Genomic DNA, 24056 nt, shown 5'->3' with positions numbered 1-24056 from the left:
CCATTAGTTGACGTAACAAGACAAGTCGACTCTCATTAGCGCAATTCAAAGAGTGAACATGCTAAGCCTCTTTTTTATCTTCAACTCTCGTGTCTGACAGTTAGACCACCAATAGAGAACAAAATAATGTATTGAGAAAGGGTGTATAAACACAATCCACAAAATAGCAGGTGGGCCACACATGCTCCCTCCCACTTTCCATTGTCCTCCAACTTGCTAAGGACATCTCAAAGTAGTTTTAGTATTCGCACACACAGTAACTATGAGGCTAGGCTGGCTCCGAGGGTTAGCCCCTGTCATGATTATGGCCACTGCCCTGCTCCTCTACATTTCCTCCATCAAACATGAGATACATTCCCACGGAAAACACCTTCAGAGGGCCCACCTGAATGACTCGGTCAGGAACCAACACATTATTATGAGACTGGAGAGCATGGAGGCTAACATAAATAAGCTGGGTGAGTCAAATTCTCTATATCACAGCATGTCAATTCCTCAGACTTGTAGGCCCTAACTGTTACATATGAGACTTTGTAGGGTCATGTATAGGTATGCTAAACATTGTATAGGACACAAGCAGGTGTTTGTCAATCAAATAACAAAATAAACAAAAAAATATTTATATTTGTAATCTGTTAGCATAGTTGTGATTTTCTTATTTCTTTAGGATTTGATTTCCTCTCAGCAAGTTGATTTTTATTGTTATTGTTTTATTGCTATCATTTTAAAGTAATAGTGTATATAACTGTACGTTTGACATGTGCTCTCAGTACCTTAGGGCAAACATTGCGTAATGCTCTATTTGTTTTCAGGGAGTGGGAGTAGGAACCTTTAGGTTCCCACGTGCTTTTTAATATAGATTTTTCTTCTGATTATGGGATATTGTCATGAAAGCATTTGGTTATAGTTTCCTAAATGGCAAGTTGTATGTGTCTGCAGTCAAGTCCCTCAATAGCATTGATGTGAAAGCAGAACAGCCTGTGGAGCCTGCTAAGCACAAGGAGCATAAGGTGGTTAAGAAGTTGTACCCCAACTCGTATCTCTTCAACAAATGGGGAGAAGATCTGTCAGAGGATGAGCAGAGGGAGGCTGAGGAGCTGTTTAAGAGATACGGCTACAATGCCTTTCTGAGTGACAGGCTGCCCTTGAACAGAGATATCCCAGATACTCGTGATCCAAGGTAAACACTGTAAATACAACTGTAAATGCACCTTTTGTACCTACTCTCCCTAGTAAACCATAGATAGCACAAATAAACACTTAATTTTGTTTAATCATGGATAACAGTTAATGTTTTGTTTAACAATTAGGTGTGCCCAGAGGAAGTACACTCAGGACCTTCCCACTCTCAGTGTAGTGTTGATCTATCTTGACGAGGCCTTGTCTATTATTAAGAGGGCTGTTCGCAGCGTCATCGACAAAACACCTTCACATCTGTTGAAAAGCATTGTACTAGTGGATGATCACAGCTCCAATGGTTGGTCTTTATAACCATTGTACTGTAAATTTCATTTCCACATTTGAGTTCAAGAATGACTATGGGTTGGCTGGTTTTCTTAATAGGATATCAGATTTGCATGTTTTCTTTGTATTGCTCTAGAGGACCTGATGGAGAAGCTGGATGTCTACATCATCTCCATCAATGAGGAACGTCCAGGCCTTCTGGTGAGAGTCAGACACTCTGAGCAGCTGGGGCTCACGCAGGCCAGACTCTCAGGCTGGAAGGCTGCTACCGGGGATGTGGTAGCCATTTTGGACGCCCATATAGAAGTCCATTTGCAATGGTAAGTCCGAGGGGCTTCTCCCCTCCACAAAGGACTTGATGGAGGAATAACGATGGTCTATGTCACCAGTCTAAGACTCTCTACTTTGTATTTATGTTCACAGGGCAGAACCTCTGTTGGCCCGAATCAAGGAGGACCGAACAGTTGTGTTGACACCAGTGTTTGACAGAGTCAATTTTGATGACCTACTTGTGACCCATTATCACCCTTCAGCTCATGCCTTTGACTGGGCTTTGTGGTGTATGTACGAGAGTTTCAGACCAGAGTGGTATGCTCTTAAAAATGAGTCCCTTCCTGGAAAGTAAGTTTGCTTTTTTATAGTTACAATTTCTGCGTACATGTAACATACAGGATTTCATATTAATAAAATAAACGGGTCATTACGATTTATTCTTTCAGAAGCCCGTCAGTCATGGGTATTCTTGTTGCTGACCGAATCTTCTTTGGGGAAATTGGAGCACTGGATGGTGGGATGAAGATCTATGGTGGAGAAAACGTAGAGCTTGGTATCCGTGTGAGTCACGATTCAGTTCAATGTAAATGTATTGAGCAAACATTTGTCGCAAACATTAGTGATGTACAACTGATCAAATGTTTGAAACTGAACAAAGATCAGTCAGGTTTATCGATGTCCCCATCACAATCAAACATCTCAGCTTTAAATAATCTAATTTATGATTCTCAGTAAAGTCTCACTCTTAATGTGTTGGATTTTTCAGGTGTGGCTTTGTGGAGGAAGTATTGAGATCATTCCCTGTTCGAAGATTGCCCACATTGAGAGGGCACACAAGCCTTACCTACCTGATCTGACCATTACCATGAAAAGAAATGCCTTGAGGGTGGCTGAAGTTTGGATGGATGATTATAAAACTAATGTGAACATTGCCTGGAATCTCCCACCCAAGGTTCAGTTTACTGTACCATAAGCAAATACAAACGTTGTTTTAGAATCTATCTGAAGAAATGGCTGTCAAATCCAAAGTACTGTGACAATATATATATATATATATTTTAAAGGTTTCAACTAAATAAGACTAATACAATATATTTAGATCACCACTGTTGCCCTTTGTTCATACAATAGGAGGGATGTTATTGAAGACTAGACCCTTTTAATTTCCTCCATTTATATACTGTTGCCTGTGGCTTTACATAAATGTAATTTTCTCTGACAGAATCATGGGATTGATATAGGAGATGTTTCGGAGAGGAAAGCTCTTCGAAAGAGGTTAAAGTGCAAGCCCTTCAAGTGGTACCTAGATAACGTGTATCCCGAATTGGACTCCCTGGACCACCTGGTGGCTTATGGAATGGTAAGTGACATCACAATGTCTTCTACCTGTTATCCTTTTAATGGCAGCAGGACATCCTTCCTCCTAAAGTACTGTGGGATCATGACTTTTGTATTCTATCAAGATATATGGCTAATGTCAGTTTATGTTATTAGGTAACTAATAACCTGAATCCAGACATCTGCATTGACCAAGGTCCAGTTCCAGGGACCATTCCTGTAATGTACGGATGCCATGGCTACTCTCCACAGGTTGGTTCAGTAGTGCAGAAGTTAATTATACTGAGTATACTGAGTATATGTACAATGTAAAGATGGTAGTACTGAATGTTGCCTGTATACAGTTCTGTTATTATAGGACTTCTGGAGAGATCTACATAGGGCTAATTAAATCCCACAAGTATAATAGTAACCGCTGTCTGGTGGACCCTGGCATTGGTAATGTACCAGGTCTCTATGACTGCAAACTGGCTAAGCAAAAGGGCTTCAACATGCTCTGGGACTTCAAACAGGTGATGTTACTGCTATAACTACTGACTATGTTCAAAGTGACAGAAAATGACCCACTGTAAAGTTGGTGTTGCAGTAAAGGCATTCAATTAGTAAAATGTTGTTTGTGGTTGTCTCCACAGGGAAGCGCTATCCAGAACCGAGACACACAGAGATGTGTAGAACTTGTCAAAGGGAAAGAGGCCTACCACCAACTCCTCCTTCAGGCTTGTAGTGGGCAAAACTGGACCATCCAGTATGTAATCAAAGATTTTTAAATGATTGAGATTGACTGGCTCACAACATCATGTAGGATGAACAGGCTTATTTTTATTTTTTCACAAAACTGGAACATTAACCTCAACTGCGAGTTAAATAATGCTGTTAAACGACGTGAGTCAAAGTGGTTGTATAAGTTTGCTGCCACAAAAAATGTGGATGTTAAAAAGTATGTAAATGACAGTCTGTCTCTTGATGTTCAAGTTCTATATTTGTTTTACTAAACTCATAAGTGAATAAAAAAAGTATAATGGCTTTGGTCCTTCCGTCATCTGTTCAGTATTCCCACTGTGTGTTCTCAGAGAGAAATGTTTCCCACTTCTTCTGCCATATTGCTAGGCCTTTCTGTTTCAGTGGAGAGGGCAGAGAGCTGTACCTATAGGGAGTGTAAGTGGTTGTATTAAAAGGACACACTTGACCCTAAAATACTAATTGGCATTGCACTTTTTAGGTTGTTGTTTAATTTGTAACTTGTTTAACTACATGCACTTAATGTTCTTCCCATTGCCACTTCTTTGGTTTTTCCCAATGTATGCTTCATGTTTCGGTTACTCGCAATGTTTTGGGGCAATCTCGTTGTTACGATCAGTGACCTATGCACTTTTGTAAATGCATTGGCTAATGAGTATCCACAAACACCAGAGACTGATGTGCTACATAGGGTTACTGAAGGGTATCCAACCTGATGGAGTTGATTGCTAACTCCTTGAGGGTGCCCAAGTTCGCTCTTATCCCACCAATCCCCACAAAGGCTTCATAGAAGTCATAGGAGAGGCCAGTGGTCCCGAACAGAGAAGGGTCATCAGAGCTGATCACCATGGGATGTCCCTCAGACATCAGCATGGCAGCAGGGTGGTTCCTCATGTCTGACACCAGCCTCAGCACCTGGAAGAACAAACAGACAAAAAAAATTAAGATATATTTGAGATACTTCATTGGAAGTGAAGTGTAACAGGAAATAGAAAGCTATGCAGCCAAGTCGTTTGTTAAGGTTTGTTAAGGTTTCAGCTTATATGGTACACACACTTATCCAGTAAGCTACTGGAGTTCCTCAGAAACGATTTTGTTAGTCTTATCTGCTACATCCACTTTTGACTCACTTGGTTTGAGATGGGACACACCTCCACTGGAACATTTTGTTGCCTGGAAAGCTCTTTTGCAAGAGGGTGGTGTGCCATCGCAAACCCATGTCCAATACGGGTGGTGTTAAACAACAAGGCATCCAGGATGTTTTCATCCACATCAGTACCATCCATATCTGCAAATACGTTAAAACGCTTACAATAAATGAACAGTGCTGTTGTAATCCACCTAAATGTCAGACAATCCCTTGCATCTAACCAATCAAAAGCCCTTAAACATATATAGCAAGCAAATAACATAGATTTGTTAATTCCACACCTGTTCTAGAAACGCCGTTTGCAGTCCCCTTACAAATGTGTGATTAGAAAACTCTACCTAAAAGGTTTATTATAATTCGGTGGGACTGCACTCCTATAGGGGCATTTCATAGTTATATGCCCTTTAGCATGTTTGAGGTGATAGCAATCCTTCTTGCTCACCTGTCTCTCCTGCATGGAAGAAATATGGCAGTTCAACTCCAAACTGTTCAGGGAGCGACAGGGCCTCTCTGAAGTACCACAGAGGCCTGCCACTGTCCTCCCTACCAACCTAAAACCAGTGGTTAAACACAATGTTTGTCAGATGCAAACAAATTAAATAAACTTCACAACTAAATCTTACCAGGATGTAACAGACGCATTACCAGGTCAAATCCTGCAACAACTTGTGGAAATGTTTTCTGCAACTGAATGGCCTCTTTCACAGCTGCTTTGACATCATACACACTCTGAGTCCTGGGGGCAAAAACAAAAAGCACACACCCACACCTTACATATACTGTATACAGTGTATACATTGAAAGTATCATTTTAGTAGGGACTGTATTTATCTGTAACTGCACCTGTGAGCGGAAATTATGATCCGGGTTCCAAGAAAGTCAGGATGGTAAGCCATGAATTGTTGGGATGCTTCTTCATACACTCTGAGAGACCACGCTTTATCATTAGTGCTTCCATCAAGCTCATATGTCTACAACATAAATGAAAATAGTCTATATTTATTATTGAATAATATATTTATGATCAATGGGTATTCAATGTATTTTGGACTAGACTTTTTCCATGTTGGCACAAACCCTTGACAAACCAGCCCTTAGTTCCAAGTACATGATGTTATCCTCATAGAGAAGTTCCAGACCCTTGTAGATGTAGTCTTTGAACACAGGTGCATAAGAGACCAGGCCAGAAGCTGCCAGGAATGCCTTCTCAAACTTCTCCCACACTATGTCCTGATTTGGATAAGCTTTCTCTGGATCTTCAGTGAACAGAGTGAGGTTCCTGATCAAGCTGGGAAAAACATTTATTAATGCATACTGTAGTTTAGCACATTTACCAGATCACATACTTGTTCTGCTGTGGTTCAATGTCAAAGAGCCCGATGTATGCTTGTTTTCAGTTTTTGGTCACTGTTCCCCATGTGTAATTGTGTTCTGTCTCCTTTGTCTGTAATTCGATGTAAAGGTAAAACCAATAAGAATGTTCTTAATAGACCTAAATGAGATCAAAATCAAATACATGTATCTGTTATTGTAAACCTGTTGTCAAAGCCTGTTGGGTCATCCATGTTGGCTCTTAAGGTCTCAATCAGATACCAGGAGAAGCAGTCCCAGTGAGGAAATGGCCGTCCATTGGAGAAAAGGAAGCGCACAGATGTGTCCCAGGTAAAGCAGATATAGCAATGGGGTCTGTATGTTACATTTTTCACCAGCCAATCAACACTGACCAGGGAGAAGCTGTGGATGTGAAGGGCTGCCCCTGTGACAGAGTGGTGATCAACATGTTAAACATTGGAAAACACCACAGAGGAATAGATAAGATTGTTTTCACACCCTTGGTATATCAAGAAGGTTTGAAGACATATAGAATAGAATATAACCTTTGGGCATCTTTTGCAGTAAGCTGAAAATTTTGCTTTTTTGGATGAAAGGCCGTGCCTTGAAAAAGTGCATTGCAGGAAGGAACGGCACAGCTGTCATCTCTTGCTCTTTTAACATGTGCAGGTGAGAGTCAAGCCTCCGCTCTGCCGCTGTCAGCTCCACTCTGCCCCCTGTCTGCCTGGAGGCCTCCTGACGTATTATCAGATCCCGCTGACGGGGGTCCGGGACCCCAACACAGACCGTCACAAACCACATCAACGCTGCAGATGCAAGGGTAGCTTTGTAGCTCCCTCTAGTGGACATAACCATCATGTTCTTCCTGGGGTGCGGTGGGACGTAATATTGGACTCCCTTGGGGAGTATGTGTCACCTTCAGACTTCGCCAGTCACAAGTGGAAAAGACACTGTGAGTCTACTGTGAGTCACCGTAAGAAAGGTCTTAGTACTGCTGGATAACCTACAGTACTTGCACTGAATATCTAATAAAGCATGAGAAAATGTACGTTTATTGTAAGCAAGGTTTCCTACCCTTCAGTTCTTCAGTCTCTCCTGCGATTGTGTCTCTCTCCAAGCTTTTCCTCATGCCAGACTAGTTCAGACTAGTATTTGCTTGTTAAGACACAGTAGGTCACAATGAGATGGTGCTTCCCTCTAAATTGCAGCTTGTCAGCAGAATTCCCCCATCTATAAGATAATGGGGACATTCTCTTCTACACAATTGTGCAAATGATGAACCAGTGGATGACCCGTGACCAATGTTACAACATTTTGAGGTAAAAATATTTTAAGTGGTTTCAGTGACCTTAAGTCATTGTATACATTGCGCAACTACAGCCTAACAAAATAAGTAAAAAAGAAAAAAATATTCATTCTTGATTTATACTTTATTACATCATATTTTCACAATATAACTTGTTCAGATGGACATATTTAATCCGAATTAACAACATAAAACAAAGCACAAACGTACAAATATTTTTGGGGAATCCTCAAACCGTATATATTGTGCACCCTATACTGTAGAATTACATCCCCCTTCTGACAAGAGCAATGTAGATATTAACATAAATAAATTAACTCAACTTAATAAAACATAAATGGTCTTTGCACTTTTCCACATTACTTCAATTTTGCTAGGTGGCAAGAAATACCTATTGTTATTACGATACTTACATGCAATTTGTCAAGTTAGAGATTAATGTGGGGCCAACATGGAGGAATCCATAATGAAACAGTAAAGAGATTCTGTCTCTTATGGCTGATTCAGTCGGAGTCTGAAATACTAAACCAATTTCACCAATCAAGACATTGTTGACTGAGGTGTGTAAACTAAAAACCCCTTGATGGAGTAAACCAGCAGTTACCTCAGTGCAAAAACATCTCCCACTTACAAACGCAAATTAAGTTGCAACTTCTATACCGTCCCAGAATTTGCACAAATATGACTATACATCACACAACAACAAACAAAGTGTCTTTTTGGAGTTGGAATTGCATTTTTTTTTTCATAGACACAGGAATGGAATCTTTTACACAAAAAAAAAAAAAAAAAAAGAACAGCTTCTCTGTAAGACCACGGAGACACTCAGTCCATGAATTTGCGGTTCATGTTAGCGCCGAAGAGCTTCACACGGATCTCAGGCATCATCTGGGCACAGATACAGACTCTCAGTTAGTAATGAGCTGAGAAACGATCACCATACTATATAGTTGAAGCATTAAATGTTATGGGTGTGTGTCCCTATCTCACCTGCTGAGCCATGAGATCCAGTCGGCTCTCCAGAGTGTTGGCCACTTTGATCTTCCCATCGGCATTGTAGACCTCAATACCACCAGAGCTGGGAAAGGAGAGGCGCAACTTTAAACTTCAAACAATCATTTCAGACACCTGATTTCATTATTATGTTGCTGGTAATGAATTATACGTACAGGTCTGGAGACAGGTAGTTCTCCTGATCGATGCGGACCTCGATATTGTTCTTCACTGCTGCTTTGTAAATGGGTATGTTTTTTTGAAAGGATCCCTGTGCATACAACACAAAACATGTTTTATGCATCCACACAAATGAACCATCCTTTTCCACAACTCCACAAGAAAAAGCAGGAAATGTATTTGGTGGACTGACCTGGACCATTTGCACGTCCTGTTTGCGGCAACGAATGGTCACTTTCGACTCAAGAAGCTGGTAGAAACCCTAACAGAAACAATAGGACAATGTCAGTTGAATCTGATGGATGGATGGTTGGATGGAGGGATGGGTAAATTAATGGATGGGTATATAAGAACTGTATTGATCCCAGAAGGGAATCTGTGTCAAGCATTGTAAGAACTGACATAAATTATATTCCAAACAGGAACACAACCTTTACTTTTTAATACTAAATGTGCATCATAAAGAGATGACCTCCTCACCTGCAGAACCAGACCATCCATCAGTGCTGGGTACCTGCTTGAGTCCTTAGCCACGTTTGACAGCCGTTGGCGTGCCTCATTTAACATTTCCTGAGACCCATATTAACATGACAATGAATGTAAGTTTCATGGAGAAGAAAAATGGAGATTGCAATGATATTCAAATGATGACCGGGGAACGACTTAAGACTATCAATAAAATGCATTGAACAGATGTTTTATTAGGAGCTGGGAATCATTGGTTCATCAATGCCTAGTACTTGGAGGTCAAATGAATGAAGTGGATAGGGTTCAGAGTGACTTATATACATTGTATTAAACAAGTACAAATATTGTTTTGATATATTACTCTACCATATAATATTTCCTTTTAAGGCAAAGCATGAGGTAATCATGTTTCAATCCTTTAAAAGGATACATGACACTATCATAACTCAGCAAAGTCCTGCTAGATACTGTCTCCTAGCTATCTCCAGCAAGAGGCCCCAAGTCATATAGCTGTGTGAAGTTCACTAAGTAACCCATTGACCTTGGAGAGAGAGATGTCGAGTCTCACTGCAAACTCATCCTATCATATGTTCTGGGACAGATGGGACAGGATGGATGAGACTCACAGAGATCATGTCATCACGAGCCTTCAACACCTTCAGACGAGCCTGGTTCATCAGATTGGACATCTGACTAGAAGTAGAGAGAAAATATTTTAACATTGCTCAATGTTATATATCTACATACAAGTTAGCTTCAAAAGAATTAGATCAGGACATTGTATTCCACTGACTCATGTGACTAACTACACAAAACATCCATGAGGAAGTTCCTCTTTCACAGAGGGAGAGGAAGTCAATGGGGTGGATATGCCTCTAGAACAGTCCAGACGGCCAAAAACACGACTTACATTTTCTTCTGCTGCTCAATCTGCTTCTCCTTCTTCTCGTAATACTCCATGATTTTCAGCCTCTGCGTCTGAACCAGACGACCCTTCTCGATGTTAAACTCTTCTTCGGCCTGAAGGGGAGACACACATATCACTCACAGAAAAGGGTCTTGAGACAATTGTGAAGTACAAAAGGGAACTGTATACTGTATGGATGATCAGGTAATAGATTAACCTCACTGTCTGAGAAGCCAGGTATGATAAAGCAAAGTTACTTTAATCAATGAAATACTCTCAGCAGTACACTCCTGTCTGGAAATTGAGTTTTGGCTTTTATTTGGAATTATTTAAAAACATAATGCATTGTTCAAACAGACCATAAGGTAAATAGACTAAATAGACACTCTACCTTGGCATCAATTTCTTCTGCCTTCTCATTGGCCTCCTGCTCGATGAAGGCCATCATGTGCTTGATCTAAACAGAGCAGATATCAAAGTGAAAATATAATGTACCATTCTGATAAGCATAAAGCACATTTCATTATATAAATGACTTTGATTCCGTTTTCCCCTCGTTCTTAAATTGGACTGAGTTATGCCCTCTTTTTCCCCCCTTCCAAATTTCTTTTGAATACTTGCTAAACGTTGTCACTAAGGTGTGATTTGTGCCTAGTGTGCGTTTTCTTTAGAAATTGTCGAAGCCATTTCATACAAGGAAGACCTTAATCAAACTACAGATACAGAATTAGTATGTACGAGGAATACATTTACATTTAGGCTGGGAAGAACTATTGCTTTGCAGTGAACTTTGCATGGAACTACATCATGTTGTATCCATCACATGGTTGGTGAAACCAGACAGTGCATTCCTCAACAGACAATCATGTGACCAGAGAAATTTTTGGACTACGATTCTCCACAAAATACAGAACGATCTATGGTCGATTGTTATAAATTGCGGTGAGTAATGAGCATTGAATACCCTTTCCTAGCCTTAATGTGTTTTATTCAGTTAAATACGTTCGTATTTTTCGGATTTTCTCGATGTCAACCGTGACATATTATTGGTTAAAGTCGATATCAACTAAGGTCCATCTAAAATTCGATTTACATCTAAATTGCAAGGCCTTTAAATCGGAGAAGGCCTGTGATGTACGTCTTTCCTCTGAAGGTTAGCTGAATTTATGTACCTGCTTCTGTACATCGGCATCGCTGAGCGCCATGGTCGCAGCTGTCTAAGATCCGCTAGGAGAAAAATAATAACAAGGTAATTTCGACGCAACAAATACAAATATGTCAATTATATTAACCGTGAACCAAAAAACACACAATCCAGTGGTATAATTACCAGAAAAAATGAAACACAAGCGGATGAATTAATCGCCGTAGTCGTGACTCTCAAAGATGTCTACGATGGATCAGCTGATATTGTAAGTCACATGATGTTTACTTCCTGTTTAGTCAACCAATACAGTGAGGGTTTGGGAAATAATGAAATATCCCCTCTTAAATATAATTTTTGGATAATGCAAAATTCTGCTTGAGAAACTGAGCCGTAACTTAATTAACCTTCTGTCAATTTTTTGTTTGCCAAAATCATATCTATCATATTTATAAGAAGCGAAAGCGAGAAGAGGGGAAACAGAAATCAGAAATATAAGAAATACTTAAAGCGGTTTATAATCTAAATAAGAGGAAGTTTTACGTTAAATTTAAACGGGTAACACAGACTACAGCAATGATGGCCTTAGGAGGACAGTACAACAACCAGTAGAGGGTACTACAGGCAAATCATTCATATAATTTCCAAAAAAACAACCAAGCATTGTAAATTCGTTCAGTTGATTCAACAACATCCATTATCAAAATATCCATAAATCTAAGCCAAAAACATTTATTCCAAGCTATGATCCTCACTGGAGCATACTGAAGATCACACACTACTGAATAATTGTGTAAACCTCTCTAATGCTGTAACTGTTTATTTTGTCTGAAATACACTAGTTGCACTATTGCAAAACTAATGCAACTGTTTACCAACCCTGAACCCTGTCACTGTGTCAGAGGTTATTCACTAAGCAGAATAATATGATGTCTGCTCATGCATGCCCAGAACAGACATCTGATAGGTTATCTATCTTACCAAGCTGACACAAAAGTAGATATTGAAAAAGATTGTAGTGTGAGTTTAGGATTAAAGTGTTTTCTTTTTCTTTTGTGAATAAATTGACAATTATTTCACTGCAGCATTACACTAACAGTTTTTTTTTTTTCTGCAGAAAAGTCACCACTCTGCCCACTCCTGCCAAATGTTACGTCATGACATGGACAGGCGGTGAGGGAGAGAGACAGTGTGAGAGAGAGTGAGAGAGAGTCTTGTATAGCAGCAGCTGGTGTTCCACTGCTAAGCACAGCCTCCATGTCAGCTTTTCTGTTGCTCAATTCCAGACTCCATGTCTAAATGTATGTCTCTTGTGCATTTTGAATATCTGTCTCTTGCTTAACAGCTCTCATCCATATAAAAGTTTCCATAGAGGAGTCAGGTAGGTTGGACACTTTTTATTCTCTTTATAATAGAAGGTTAAAAGACTTAGTGTAATGTTCCACACAAAAATAGTAGTTATGGGACTTAGCCAACTATTATAAACTGTCTGGATCAATAGAGTAAGTGCATACAAAGTGCTCTTGCAAATACTTGGTCCAAATTTGATTTGCTTATTGTTATGTGTTGGAACGGTACAAGTCACTATTGACACCTTTATGAAGGGCAACATGCTAACCTTGTTTACCACTTGTTTACTGTCTGTTTCTGGGTCTGTTTTTCGTCATGCTGTCATTTATAGCATGTTTTGTTTATCAAATCAACAAGGGAAGGATTATCTGAGTTGTTAGTTTGTTTCTCTGTGATCTTCACCTTCCTTTACATTTTCCATACTGTAAGTGCAAGTGTATGTGCTAACACCCTCAAGCATGCATGATAGTGCTAGTTGTAACTATCGCTGTGGATGGATAAACATAAGCGTAATATCTGATCTGTCTCTGTTTTAATAAGTAGTTATTAATTACTTCCTGTGTAGTGACATTCACTATGACCTTCACCGAGATCTGATTGGCTCTGAATCTATGACATCACTGCCTTTCCCAACTGATACTATCATAGGCAAACGTGCAAGACTCCAATTTGACTGGATCGATTCACCTTGGTATGTAGTATGTAGGGTCAAAGTCCTCTGTCATTGGTAAATTAGGATGAATGAGAATCATATTACTTACACAGACTAATCAGTAAATTTAGGATTATGGGAAGTGGTAAAAGGTTGATTGGCTTTTGAACAGATAGAGGGACTTCATATTCTAATAGCAGCATGTCCAGCAAACAGCATATGTGCTGAGCAGCACAAACAACATTCCCAAATTTAGTGTCAGCAGGCTAAATAAATCAAGCAGGCTCTAATTTGTGATGCAATGTTTTTTGTAGAAGAGTTTACACATTGTTCTATGTCACTGTGTAATACAGTGGGGACTCACTGTAGATAGTTGATTAATGATTGAGAAATGGGAATCATGAACGTGTTCCAGATGTAGAGCCATGATAGAGCCATGTTACATTACTGATAGGAGGAGGATTTGGGCTCAATAATACTACTTTACAACACTAGCATATCCTTTGTCTGTGAGTTTGTCTTAAGGCACATATTTTAGGTCCCATGTAACTTTATTGTGAGAAGCATGTTTCTTTCAATGAACTTGCTGTCATTAGTGGGTAGGTAATATTGCTGTAGTGTTTAATAAACAAGGATAGTGTTTTAACACAACCCTTTCCTCTTGATCTCAGTTTTTGATTGTGTGCCTGGGCTGGGTTTAGATGTGATAACCTCCCACGTGTGTGTTGGGGGATTAGTCAGAGTGTTTAGGAGGTAAACTGTTTGCCCCCCCCCCAAAAATGTAAAATAGTAAGAAGCATTAAAAAAAATGAAATAATAATGATAATATGAGCTTTATGGAAGAAATTGAAAAACATTGATTGATGCCAGAACCCACCCACTTGTACAGCCAGACATTTTTATTTCTGACATTCTGAGCTGTAGAGAAACTGAATGTCCAATCTAGTCAGTGGTTGGGCAATGTCAAGTATTTACTGCAGGCAGGGCAGAGACAGCATGGAAGGACTATAGCAGGTATTTACAGGAGGTGAAAGAGGTCACTATTTAAGTAGGTGTGAGTTAGATTTTTTCCTGATTCCCATTAAGCTTCCCCCAGATTCTCTCCCTTAAAATCAAAAAACACAACAATCTGATCTGTAAAGTATATTGCTAATTATATTTATGAGATAAGAACAGTCCTGTGTGTGTGTGGAAAAGATGAATAGTCATCCATTCTCCACTCCAAAAATCTGGTATTTCAAACATCCTCATCACTTCCCCTCTATATCCCACCTCTTGACCAATCCTCACGTCATGTGAAATCTCTGAAATAGCTTCCACTCTTTGGTGACAGACGGAGGCATATATAGTGCCTATACATAGTCAGAAATGTGGGGACAAGGCTATACATAGACATGAGCATGCAGCCCAAGGCTGAACAAGAGTGCAACTTTTTCCATTCAGACTTTATCTGGTTATGGTCAGATAAAGGACATAAACATTTCTTTTACATTAACCACAACCATGTCACACCACGACAGACAGCTTTTCAAAGCTCTTTATCTGGATTTAGTCATGTGTATTCATAGATATCCATGTTAATGCATTGATTTTCCCCCTTTGTTAGAGCCCAGTCTTCAGTCTGGAGGGCAAGGCCCCAGTTGAGTCCAGAAGGGGAGATGGTGCTGAGGTCAGTTCCCTGTCTGGAGAGCCCAACCCTGATTGGTTGAGCCCAGCCACCCTGCCTGTCACCCAAACAGAGAGTGCAGCGTCCGGACCCTGGCAAAGCGAAAGCTTGCTGGCTGAGTCTTGGTCCACCATGGGCGACATGGATCGCGAGGACACCAAGAGCCTGGACAGCAGTGACGGGATGATCCTTCCTGAAGAACGCAGCGAGAACCACTCCTCCGTCTCCGACATGGTGCACCTGGAGCGGGAAGAGGCTGAGCTGCTGGAGGAGGAAGACCTGGGGGTGGAGGATGAGGAGGAGGGCACCCTGGAGGAGGATGAGGAAGAGATGCAGAGTAGTATGTTGAGCATGCTGGGAGGGGAGAGGGAGCTGGCTGAGCTCAGGGGGGAGATAAGCTCCACCCACCCTCGTGCTCAAGCCGACCAAGGCTTGCGGGGCCCAGAGACTGTGGAGCTCCTGATGTCAATGGAAGACCCGTTTCAGCACCTGGCACATGTCACCCATGTAACCCCACCTATGGCAATGCCAGTTGTCAAGCTGGAGCCGCCCTCCGCTACTTCCACCCCTGTCCCCTCCATCCCCACTGCCGCTGAGGTAGCAGAGCAGCTATATTCTATGCAAGAGCTCCACCCTCCACCTGTCCTACCACAACCGCAACTGGAGAGCCAGACTGACAGTCACTGCGAGTCTACTGGCACCCTCCCTGATGCTGCGGAGCCCACCATTACAGAAGTCCAGGAGAAGACACAGCCTGAGGCTTCTCTAACCCCTTCCCACACTGAGATGCCTGTGTTATTGTGTGGGTGTGCCGCCCTGGTGGCCATTGTTGGAGTGGCGGCTTATGGAGCAATGGTCTACTGCAGAAAGTAGCTACCCCATGAGCCACTCTTACTGGTCTTTAAAAATAAATTCCAAACTTTTCCACATCCTTAAACTAAATACGAGATTTAATGAAATGATTTTCTTTGTATCTGTGTATAATGGACATTGGTTAGATCTTTCATCCGCTTCTTGAGCTACCTCAGTTCACGTCATGAGATTTGGAACAGGTTGGCGGAAATGCCTTTTTGTTTCTATGTAGATTCACAGTGGTAAACCAGGAATTCTAAATTACATATATAAATTGAGAATTTTAAAGAATTTTGAAGTCTTCATCTTGGTTTGTTTTATTTGGCTCTCCTCTCCATTAGTAATATAACACACAACACAGAATGCATGCAATTTGTGATGCTACACTGCCCTCTGTTGCTTTAGTCTCCTTTCGACAATCTTTGTCAATGTCCTGTTCTATGTATTTACATTTAATCATTTAGCAGACGCTCTTATCAAATTATTAATTATCATTATTATTATAATCATTATTATTAAAGTAATTACAAGGACGTTCCCCCGAGGAAAGTGAAGTGCCTTGCCCAAAGACACAACTTCATTTTGCACAGCCTGGAATCGAACCAGCAACCTTCTGATTAATAGAATAAAATATTTGTAAAAATACTGAACCTTTGGGATGATAGCCAACCTGCCTACCTTTCCGTATCATATCTTTTTGGGATGTAAAATGCAACCCCCAACCATAGCATGATCTCATTTATATGGATTTAACAACTATGCCACCATGCATTTGTTTTCCCTGATATCCTTATCTGTCAGTGGCTTTTGAACTTCTTGATTTTCATTGATTGCCAGTAAATAAAGAAGTTAAATAGATGTTGACCATGTTGCGGTTACATTGCCCTTCCCTCACTGGTGTCGGTATAAATAGAGCCATTGAAAACAGAGGACAGAGGAAGGGAAGGAAAATTGGTCTTTTGTTCAGAGAGATAAAGATCCCTCACGCCTGCTTTACCACAAAGTGTAAACACCTTGACAGAAATATTCTGTCTCTCCTGGCCTTTTCACTTTCTTTCTCATGCACACAGACACAAACACACTGTCATTCTCTAAATAGTTTGAGTCAAATACATATACAGAAATGTCTTGTATATATATATATGGTTTGTTCATTATCATCATTATAATCACAAATGGAACCCTATAAGATTTAGAGTTAAGAGATTTAGCGTTTAAAGTATATACATTAGGACAAAACAGAATGAGGTAGTAAGCTAGAAGCAGTGGTTGATAATTTACGATGGTCCCTTGACAGAAAATTCACTGTGTGTAATGTTCAAATGGGAACAAAGTAAGAAAAGGAGAAAGGCAAGGTTTTGTGGTCCCTTTCCTTCAATCAGTCCAAACTTTATCAGTGTGCAGCACTTACAGGAAGAACAAACACACACACTCAAATACACATACACACTGCTAGAAAACAGTTTGCCATTAAACCTGTTACTCAACACTTTGCTTTAACAGTTATTCCATTGTTTTACACAACAATTTATCATTAAAACTTTATGAAATCTGTGCATCTTTATTTAATTGTGTTCATGATATGATCAATCCATCCATCCATGACCCCTGTGGCATTCACAAACACGTGAAAGGGGAACTTCAAGAGCCAGTCAGTTGATATTTAAAACTATGTAGGCAGCATGCAATAAAAGAACTTCTCAAAAAGGCTATGCTTATTTGATGGGGGAGGAGTTTGTATGGCGGACAACAAACATCTACGTAACAATGGTCCCAATGAGACATGAACCTTCCTAATGGCTAAAGACACACTAAATGCAACATGTGCATACTCTCAAAAACTGGGCAGGAAAAATTGAAATTATAAAATGGAAGAAATATTACATTTATCTGACATTAAATATGACATAAATCTGAAAACTAGCAATTTATAGTTGCTGGCTTAACTGTGGGCTAAGCAGGTACATGCAGATGTAAAGTAATGTAATTGATATGGAAAATACAGTATCTCTAGAAATCGTCAGGCTCAGATTTCAACCATTGCTCGGTGCACAAGATGATTATCTACCAGAGATGCAAATATGAAGACTGGTAAATAATATTCCTGGATGTGAGTTTTTTTCCCCTCCCAAAAATTTGAGAGGGATGGTCTACCTAATCTCTTCTTCCAAAAAGAGAAGTGTTTCCTCAACATTGACTGTAGAGGTGACGTTGACATATTTAAAACAACCAACCTTTATCTGACAATCCAATTGTTTGTCCAAACGGTGAATATTGGTGGGTTGCTCTATATATACCTGTCCAGGTACTGCACACCTGCACTAAACAGCCCCCGTTCTCAGGTGCAAGTGCATCAAATCCAAAGCCGGTTAGCAAAAGCCTTCACAGGCATTGTGATGCATAAGATGGTGAGTTGTGCGGATACGATTTTTACGATATGAAGTTTAATGAAGCATGTTGATTTCTTAGAAGAATAATACATCTTATTTTCACCACAAGAATATAACTTCAATATGTGTGCATATTTTCGCAATTATTCGTATCGGCAAATAGAATAAAAAACATTTATGTAAGGTACTTACACCCACTGTACTGTATGGTATTTTCTGAAATTAAGTACATTTAAGTTCATTCACTTACATTCAAACTATTATGCACTTCTAGAGCTCCTTGGACAACGACATCAACCAACACTTCCAGGATGCAATTGATGTGATTCAAAGGCACTCCAGCAATCCATATGATGATCCAGGTACATTTACACATACATTTAATACAGTATTTTCTATGTAATTTTGTAGCTGTTCTTTGGTCTTCATTGGAAAAACAAACACATTTTTCCTGAATAAATTAAGACTAGATCAAATAAAACATAACAATCACTATTAATATTATATTATTATACGCACACAATAATTTATCATCTGATTTAGGGATGCGTAATTGAAACCTGAATTACCATACTCAATGGTATATTATTTGTGTTATACAGTACACAGTATAGCGTACACTAAATGTAATTTGATCTTTAAATTACAAATGACAAACTTAAGCGAAATATTTCTTTCTATTTAGAGTTTAAGTACTACGAGGCGTCACAGTCTACTGTTCGTCAGAGTATCACCGAATACCCAATCACACATTCCTCTGACTTACATTATGACTGGTATCAGACAACTGTAAGTATTGAGAAAAGGTGCACACTTCAAAAAATGTGACCACTTGTGAAGTGTGCAATGCTGTTTAAATTAAAGTGTGTGTGTCCTACAGTATCACATGGATGTGAACCATCTGACTCACGTAGTCCCCGATGTTTCGCTGAGTCCCTCTGTGATGGTGGAGTCTGCACAGATGTACTCCATCTTGCCCCCACTGAGAACTGGGAAAGGTAAGCAGGTTATCTTCATCCCTCTTAACAATTTGTGCAAAAAACACTTTAAATCTAACTGAAATGATGCAGAATTTTCCGTTTATTTTCATGTACAGTATCTACAGTATGTTTACATTAATAATAAGCTCAGATCCACACTTCACCAGGTCGTAAAAAGCTCCGTCTTTATGAATACCTACATGAAGCACTTCATGACACCAACATGGTGGACTCCATCCAGTGGACCGATCATGGCAGTGGAACCTTCCACTTCATCTCCAAGAACAAGGAGAAGCTAGCAGAGTGCTGGGGACAGCGCAAGGGTAACCGCAAGACCATGACCTATCAGAAGATGGCACGGGCACTACGCAACTATAGTCGCACTGGCGAGATTGTGAAAGTGCGGCGCAAACTCACTTACCAGTTCAATCCTATGATCCTCCAAAGGCTTGGAAACACACACACCCCTGGACATCCCTCTGGGCACATTGGACGAGACATGCACCTCCATTACCACCACCACCACCAGCAGCAACATGCCCCACTTGAGCAGGGCTACTATCCCGGTTCTGTAGCACCTGAGTGGCCGAGCGGGTACGGACACTTCCCCCACCAGGTAGACTGTGATCTAGGCACTGGCTTCTTGTCACGCAGTGTCACCAAGGTGTAAGCCTCAAGCACTGTGGAGACAAAAACACTTGAGACACTTTGTAAACTAACAATTTGATCTTTTTATGGGTGCCTAATGTTGGCCTGCTCACCCTGAGTAATTGTCTTGGAAGTCATGGTAATGCAAATGATTTACTGTGAAAATGTTTAACATCCAGTCCACTCATACTTACCTTCATCTAGAAGAGTTGTGGACCAGTCATAAGCAATGTGTGTAGATACAGTAAAAAGCGAAATGTTTTTTTTATTTTTTTTATAGCTAATAATTACAGTATTTCTGCAATTTACATTTCAATAAAAATGTCCAAACAATTGTGTTGTACTATTATTCTTTTAGCTGCAAAACAATTAATTGGTCAAATATATGACAAAAAAAGAACTAAACCATGTTCATTATTTTATGACAGACCAAAAAGTCTACAATGCATCCATGACGTTGAGAGTCAAAGCCAAAGAAAAATGTTTTTCTCAGAAAGTGTCAATGCAGTGTAGCAGTCCATCTACTCTTATCTTGCCCAGTGGAGAGGATGTGGTCAGACCTGGGAGTTTGCTGGATGTCTGGGCAGGTTTATGGCAGTGGAGGACATTGTTCTTGTGTTGGGGGTTCATAGAGGGGAACAAAAGGCTTCTGGTTCTCATATCAGGGTGGAATTATAAAAAGGTTGAATGTCTTAGTGTTAGTCTGTCCTTTACTTCATAAACAGCTTTGTGCCATAGCTGGCTGGCGTTGGAATAAGTTCTTAAACCATCTTACCCTCTACTGTACACCAGACAATTATGGTAACTATGACAGCTTAACCAACTATTGCCGAGATCAATGCATACAGATCAATCCTTACAACAAAACTGTGGAGAGTTTAAGTGGGTTTGCTGCTCATTATTGCATCTTTACCAGAACTCTTTCCAGGAAAATCAGACCGATTTGGAGGTTATCTTCGAGTTTCTGGAAGAGTACTACAGGCAGAACACTGGAGTCGGTAGTGAAAGAGGTTGGTCCTTTCCAAAGTTAAATTTATAGGATTCAGATAAAATGACAGGGTACAAACCCACTGTCAAATGTTCATGTTAAATTGCAGTGGAAGAGAACTGTGTTTGGTCCACACCTCTGCCTGTGAAGGAACGTAATGGAAGTGAATCAGGATTGACATATGAGGTAACTGTAGGAAGGATTATACTTCATTTTACAGCGATTTATGTGGGGAACAACATTACATGTTGTAATACATGTAACAATACATGTTGTTTAATGATTTTCATTTTCATATTGTACATCTGTTCTCTGATTACTTTATCTGTTATCCTGTTCAGGGTGATAAAGCTGACCTCCAACCAACACAATCAAAATGTAACACCGCAACATTAAACCAAACAACTGTCACATTATCTGAGCTTCGGTCGGCTCCAAACTCTGTGTTTAAATGGAAATCGTCCACATGCCACACTGAACCTGCTATGAGAGGTGAGTTCTCCTTTTGTGGGTTACTAGATCGGCATACTGTCATTGGAGATAGCGGGTAGTAAGTGAACAACACTTAAATAATAAATAACAGACCTACCCTTTACTGTAAAACACAATGATGCCATTCAGTACTAAACCTTTGGGGCCCTATGTTTTACATATGTCTGATAACCAATAGTTTGGAAACGTTACAATTTACTGCTATGTGGCACAGTCATAACAAAGCATCTCCCAAATGACTGATGTGGGGGAATGATTAACTGATCCTCTGTACTTTATCTACTAACCACAATCACCATGGTGACTTACAGGTAGAAAGGTACGATTGTTTCACTTCCTGTTTGAGATGCTCGAAGATCCAGACATGGCCCATTGTGTTTCCTGGGTGCCAGAGGCCTCAGGGGTCTTCAGCTTTTCCTCAAAGTACAAGGACCAGGTAGCAGCACTTTGGGGCCAGAGGAAAGGAAACAGAAGGCTTATGACATACCAGAAGATGTGCAGGGCTTTGAGGAACTATAGGCGTTCTGGAGAGATATTTAAAGTTAAGAAGAAGCTCACCTACCAGTTCAGCAGAGACACACTGAGTGCCTTGAGGATGTGCCACGGAAAACATTCAAGCACAAATGCTTACAAGATTGAAACTTTATAAATGACAAGGGCTTCGGATAGGAAGTTTTAGTTATTTTGGTAAATAGCATTTAATCCATTATGTTGCATGTTGCGTTAAGATTTTTGTTCAGTAGGCTATAGGCTACATTTGCAATACTGCTCAAATTCCTGCACAGATAAAGCCACTGACTCGATACCTAAAAATTAATCAGACCGTTTTTCGCCAAACAGCTGGCCGTTTCATTGAAAATTAATTGTTTATTAATTAATTAATTAATTATTTAATAACTAGATGATTCAACCAATTCTACAAGCAAACAAATTTGCATCATTTTATTTACATTCTCTAAAAGAAGGGAGAACGCATATTTAAAGTACGCCATTAGCATCGATACTTTCCATGCTTCGTCATAAAGTTTAAAACTGACCACACTCTGTGGGGAGCATAAATATGCAGCGTACGCGACAGCGACAACTGATGACTGGACGAGTAAGTTCACCACCGTATCATGCGTGGGCCTATGTGGGTGAGATGGTTGTCCATCTTTATAATGTAACTGTAGTGTTATGTAACTGTGTCTTCCGATGTCAATAACCTGTAGGCCTACAGGTTTGACTTTGGCTGTTAAAACCGTAAATTATTTGAATGTTTTGTTACCACGTTGGCATATTTCTGTGTATCTTCTTATGCTGTCTTTGTGTTATCAATTGCATTAAAAATGGCTAAAGTTTTCATGTTGTAGTGTTACCTGAGGGGGGCAGTGCAGTACATCTATTGCAAAGAATCTGCGTTGGCTGTTGCTACTCTTGAGGGTGACTTTATGGCTAAATCTCCTCTGTGATGCAAACTCCTATCCAGCTCAGGCAATTCAAAATTATTTTGTGTGCTCTTTGTAGCAGACCCACATGATACTCCCTTAAGCCTAGCATTTACCACTGGAGCCCACCGAGTTATAAATGGGGTAACAGATCTCTCTGTGTCTGTTACCAAGAAAGGCCATACTTAAAACCTAACTGAGCACAGTCACCAAACTCTGAGTCAAGACTAGCTTGTTTTGCCTGATGAATTCTAGGCTGCATCATCAAGGCTTTCATTACAGCGACTGAGTTATTTATCTTATGGAGGAGGGAGAGAACAAATGAACTGCCGTACTTCAAATGAAGGGCTTTACTGTTCCCATTCCGATGTGACTGTCTGAACAGCAGCATGCAGACTGGTTGTCTCTGAGAAAAAAATGTACATTGCGTGTTGCTTTTGTTTTCAGTGGTACTGCAAATCCCCTTATGATTAACGACAATTGACTGACAAATATTATAAATGTTGATATTGTTGGTACAAAAAAAACAGTGACAGGTTATGTAAAGTAAGTCTCAGCGGGTTATGGATTGCTATGGATCTTGTCTTTAGGCTATGATCAGAAGCCTTAATGTGTGGGGTTCAAAAGTCCTTAGTACTGTACCTCTTCCTTTAAGCTCAGCAGCTTTAAGCCTTGTTGGCCAAATTGGCCTCACTGGAGACCAGAGCTTGAGTTATCACGTGTTTAACTTCAATAATGTTAATTAGGAACCTAGCAACCACATCCATGGCAAAAGACTCAAAAATATATCAAACCCTCTTTCCATGTTGAATATTTCAAATGTCAAGGTTTATGACAAGTTTCTAAGTATAGGCCATCACTATTGCCCAGGCATCTCTCCAGTATTTATTGGCCAAGCAGGCAGGCCTTTTACACTTGGACAGCATCCCCTCTGGATTAAAGAGATCTTTGTCACTTGGCATCAGGTGAGTGGGTGTCATCTTAACCTTTTTTTTAAATGTGGAGATCACCCAGTCACTCAGAAATATTTTTGAATATGAATGCAATTACATCATTGGGAACCTCACACCAAATATATCTTCTTTTTATACCCCACTTGTCTCTGTTTACAGAAAGTTTCCCCCCACTTTACTGTTTTCCAACACCTTGGCCAAAATGATTAATACGTCTTCCACTGTCATGACCATAATGTTCACCTCATCCCTCACCTCTAGATCTTTAACATGATAGATCTTCTATAAATCACAGTGATCACACTCATCACTTTCGAAGTTGATGCCCTGACCCGTGATTCATCTCACAGTTTGCTGAAATGTTT

The 24056-nt window shown here is 40.1% G+C and overlaps 6 protein-coding genes across 9 annotated transcripts; 4 read left to right on the top strand and 2 right to left on the bottom strand.

Annotated features, from left to right (window-relative positions):
• The first annotated feature begins 207 nt into the window (after positions 1–207).
• On the top strand, positions 208–4097 carry LOC124469614 (probable polypeptide N-acetylgalactosaminyltransferase 8). Its single transcript, XM_047023011.1, has 11 exons — positions 208–458; positions 940–1180; positions 1311–1477; positions 1601–1784; positions 1888–2085; positions 2184–2298; positions 2504–2689; positions 2960–3097; positions 3232–3327; positions 3420–3587; positions 3708–4097. Exons 1-11 carry the CDS (start codon positions 263–265, stop codon positions 3840–3842), a joined length of 1824 nt encoding a protein of 607 aa, XP_046878967.1. The 5' UTR covers positions 208–262; the 3' UTR covers positions 3843–4097.
• Positions 3875–7447, bottom strand: ada2b (adenosine deaminase 2b). 2 transcript variants are annotated; one of them, XM_047023014.1, is made up of 10 exons: positions 7370–7447; positions 6841–7218; positions 6500–6719; positions 6041–6251; positions 5807–5934; positions 5609–5699; positions 5406–5514; positions 4944–5101; positions 4526–4728; positions 3875–4219 (listed from the first exon to the last, which is right to left on the bottom strand). In XM_047023014.1, exons 2-10 carry the CDS (start codon positions 7151–7153, stop codon positions 4120–4122), a joined length of 1533 nt encoding a protein of 510 aa, XP_046878970.1. In that variant the 5' UTR covers positions 7154–7218; positions 7370–7447; the 3' UTR covers positions 3875–4119. The 2 variants fall into 2 exon arrangements, with proteins under 2 accessions (XP_046878970.1, XP_046878971.1); XM_047023015.1 differs by having other exon boundaries at positions 6841–7256; positions 7370–7439.
• A 259-nt stretch (positions 7448–7706) lies between these two features.
• atp6v1e1b (ATPase H+ transporting V1 subunit E1b) lies at positions 7707–11565 on the bottom strand. 2 transcript variants are annotated; one of them, XM_047023020.1, is made up of 10 exons: positions 11480–11565; positions 11322–11376; positions 10541–10606; positions 10153–10262; positions 9869–9935; positions 9255–9344; positions 8968–9036; positions 8771–8865; positions 8592–8679; positions 7707–8489 (listed from the first exon to the last, which is right to left on the bottom strand). In XM_047023020.1, exons 2-10 carry the CDS (start codon positions 11352–11354, stop codon positions 8427–8429), a joined length of 681 nt encoding a protein of 226 aa, XP_046878976.1. In that variant the 5' UTR covers positions 11355–11376; positions 11480–11565; the 3' UTR covers positions 7707–8426. The 2 variants fall into 2 exon arrangements, with proteins under 2 accessions (XP_046878976.1, XP_046878977.1); XM_047023021.1 differs by having other exon boundaries at positions 11322–11373; positions 11480–11530.
• An 894-nt stretch (positions 11566–12459) lies between these two features.
• Positions 12460–17375, top strand: si:ch211-214j24.14 (uncharacterized protein LOC559160 homolog). 2 transcript variants are annotated; one of them, XM_047023019.1, is made up of 3 exons: positions 12460–12674; positions 13292–13334; positions 14902–17375. In XM_047023019.1, exon 3 carries the CDS (start codon positions 15094–15096, stop codon positions 15832–15834), a length of 741 nt encoding a protein of 246 aa, XP_046878975.1. In that variant the 5' UTR covers positions 12460–12674; positions 13292–13334; positions 14902–15093; the 3' UTR covers positions 15835–17375. The 2 variants fall into 2 exon arrangements, with proteins under 2 accessions (XP_046878975.1, XP_046878974.1); XM_047023018.1 differs by lacking the exon at positions 13292–13334 and having other exon boundaries at positions 12470–12674; positions 14902–17369.
• A 705-nt stretch (positions 17376–18080) lies between these two features.
• spic (Spi-C transcription factor (Spi-1/PU.1 related)) lies at positions 18081–20164 on the top strand. Its single transcript, XM_047022862.1, has 5 exons — positions 18081–18221; positions 18478–18565; positions 18889–18992; positions 19084–19201; positions 19351–20164. The coding sequence occupies exons 1-5, from the start codon at positions 18210–18212 to the stop codon at positions 19851–19853; spliced, it is 825 nt and encodes a 274-aa protein (XP_046878818.1). The 5' UTR covers positions 18081–18209; the 3' UTR covers positions 19854–20164.
• A 306-nt stretch (positions 20165–20470) lies between these two features.
• spi2 (Spi-2 proto-oncogene) lies at positions 20471–22543 on the top strand. The gene is made up of 5 exons (XM_047023085.1): positions 20471–20632; positions 20748–20841; positions 20929–21005; positions 21161–21311; positions 21623–22543. The coding sequence occupies exons 1-5, from the start codon at positions 20630–20632 to the stop codon at positions 21958–21960; spliced, it is 663 nt and encodes a 220-aa protein (XP_046879041.1). The 5' UTR covers positions 20471–20629; the 3' UTR covers positions 21961–22543.
• The last annotated feature ends 1513 nt before the right edge of the window (positions 22544–24056 follow it).

Source organism: Hypomesus transpacificus, chromosome 7 (assembly GCF_021917145.1).
Source record: "Hypomesus transpacificus isolate Combined female chromosome 7, fHypTra1, whole genome shotgun sequence".
Taxonomy (NCBI): Eukaryota; Metazoa; Chordata; class Actinopteri; order Osmeriformes; family Osmeridae; genus Hypomesus; species Hypomesus transpacificus.
This window is presented reverse-complemented; position numbering and strand designations above follow the sequence as displayed.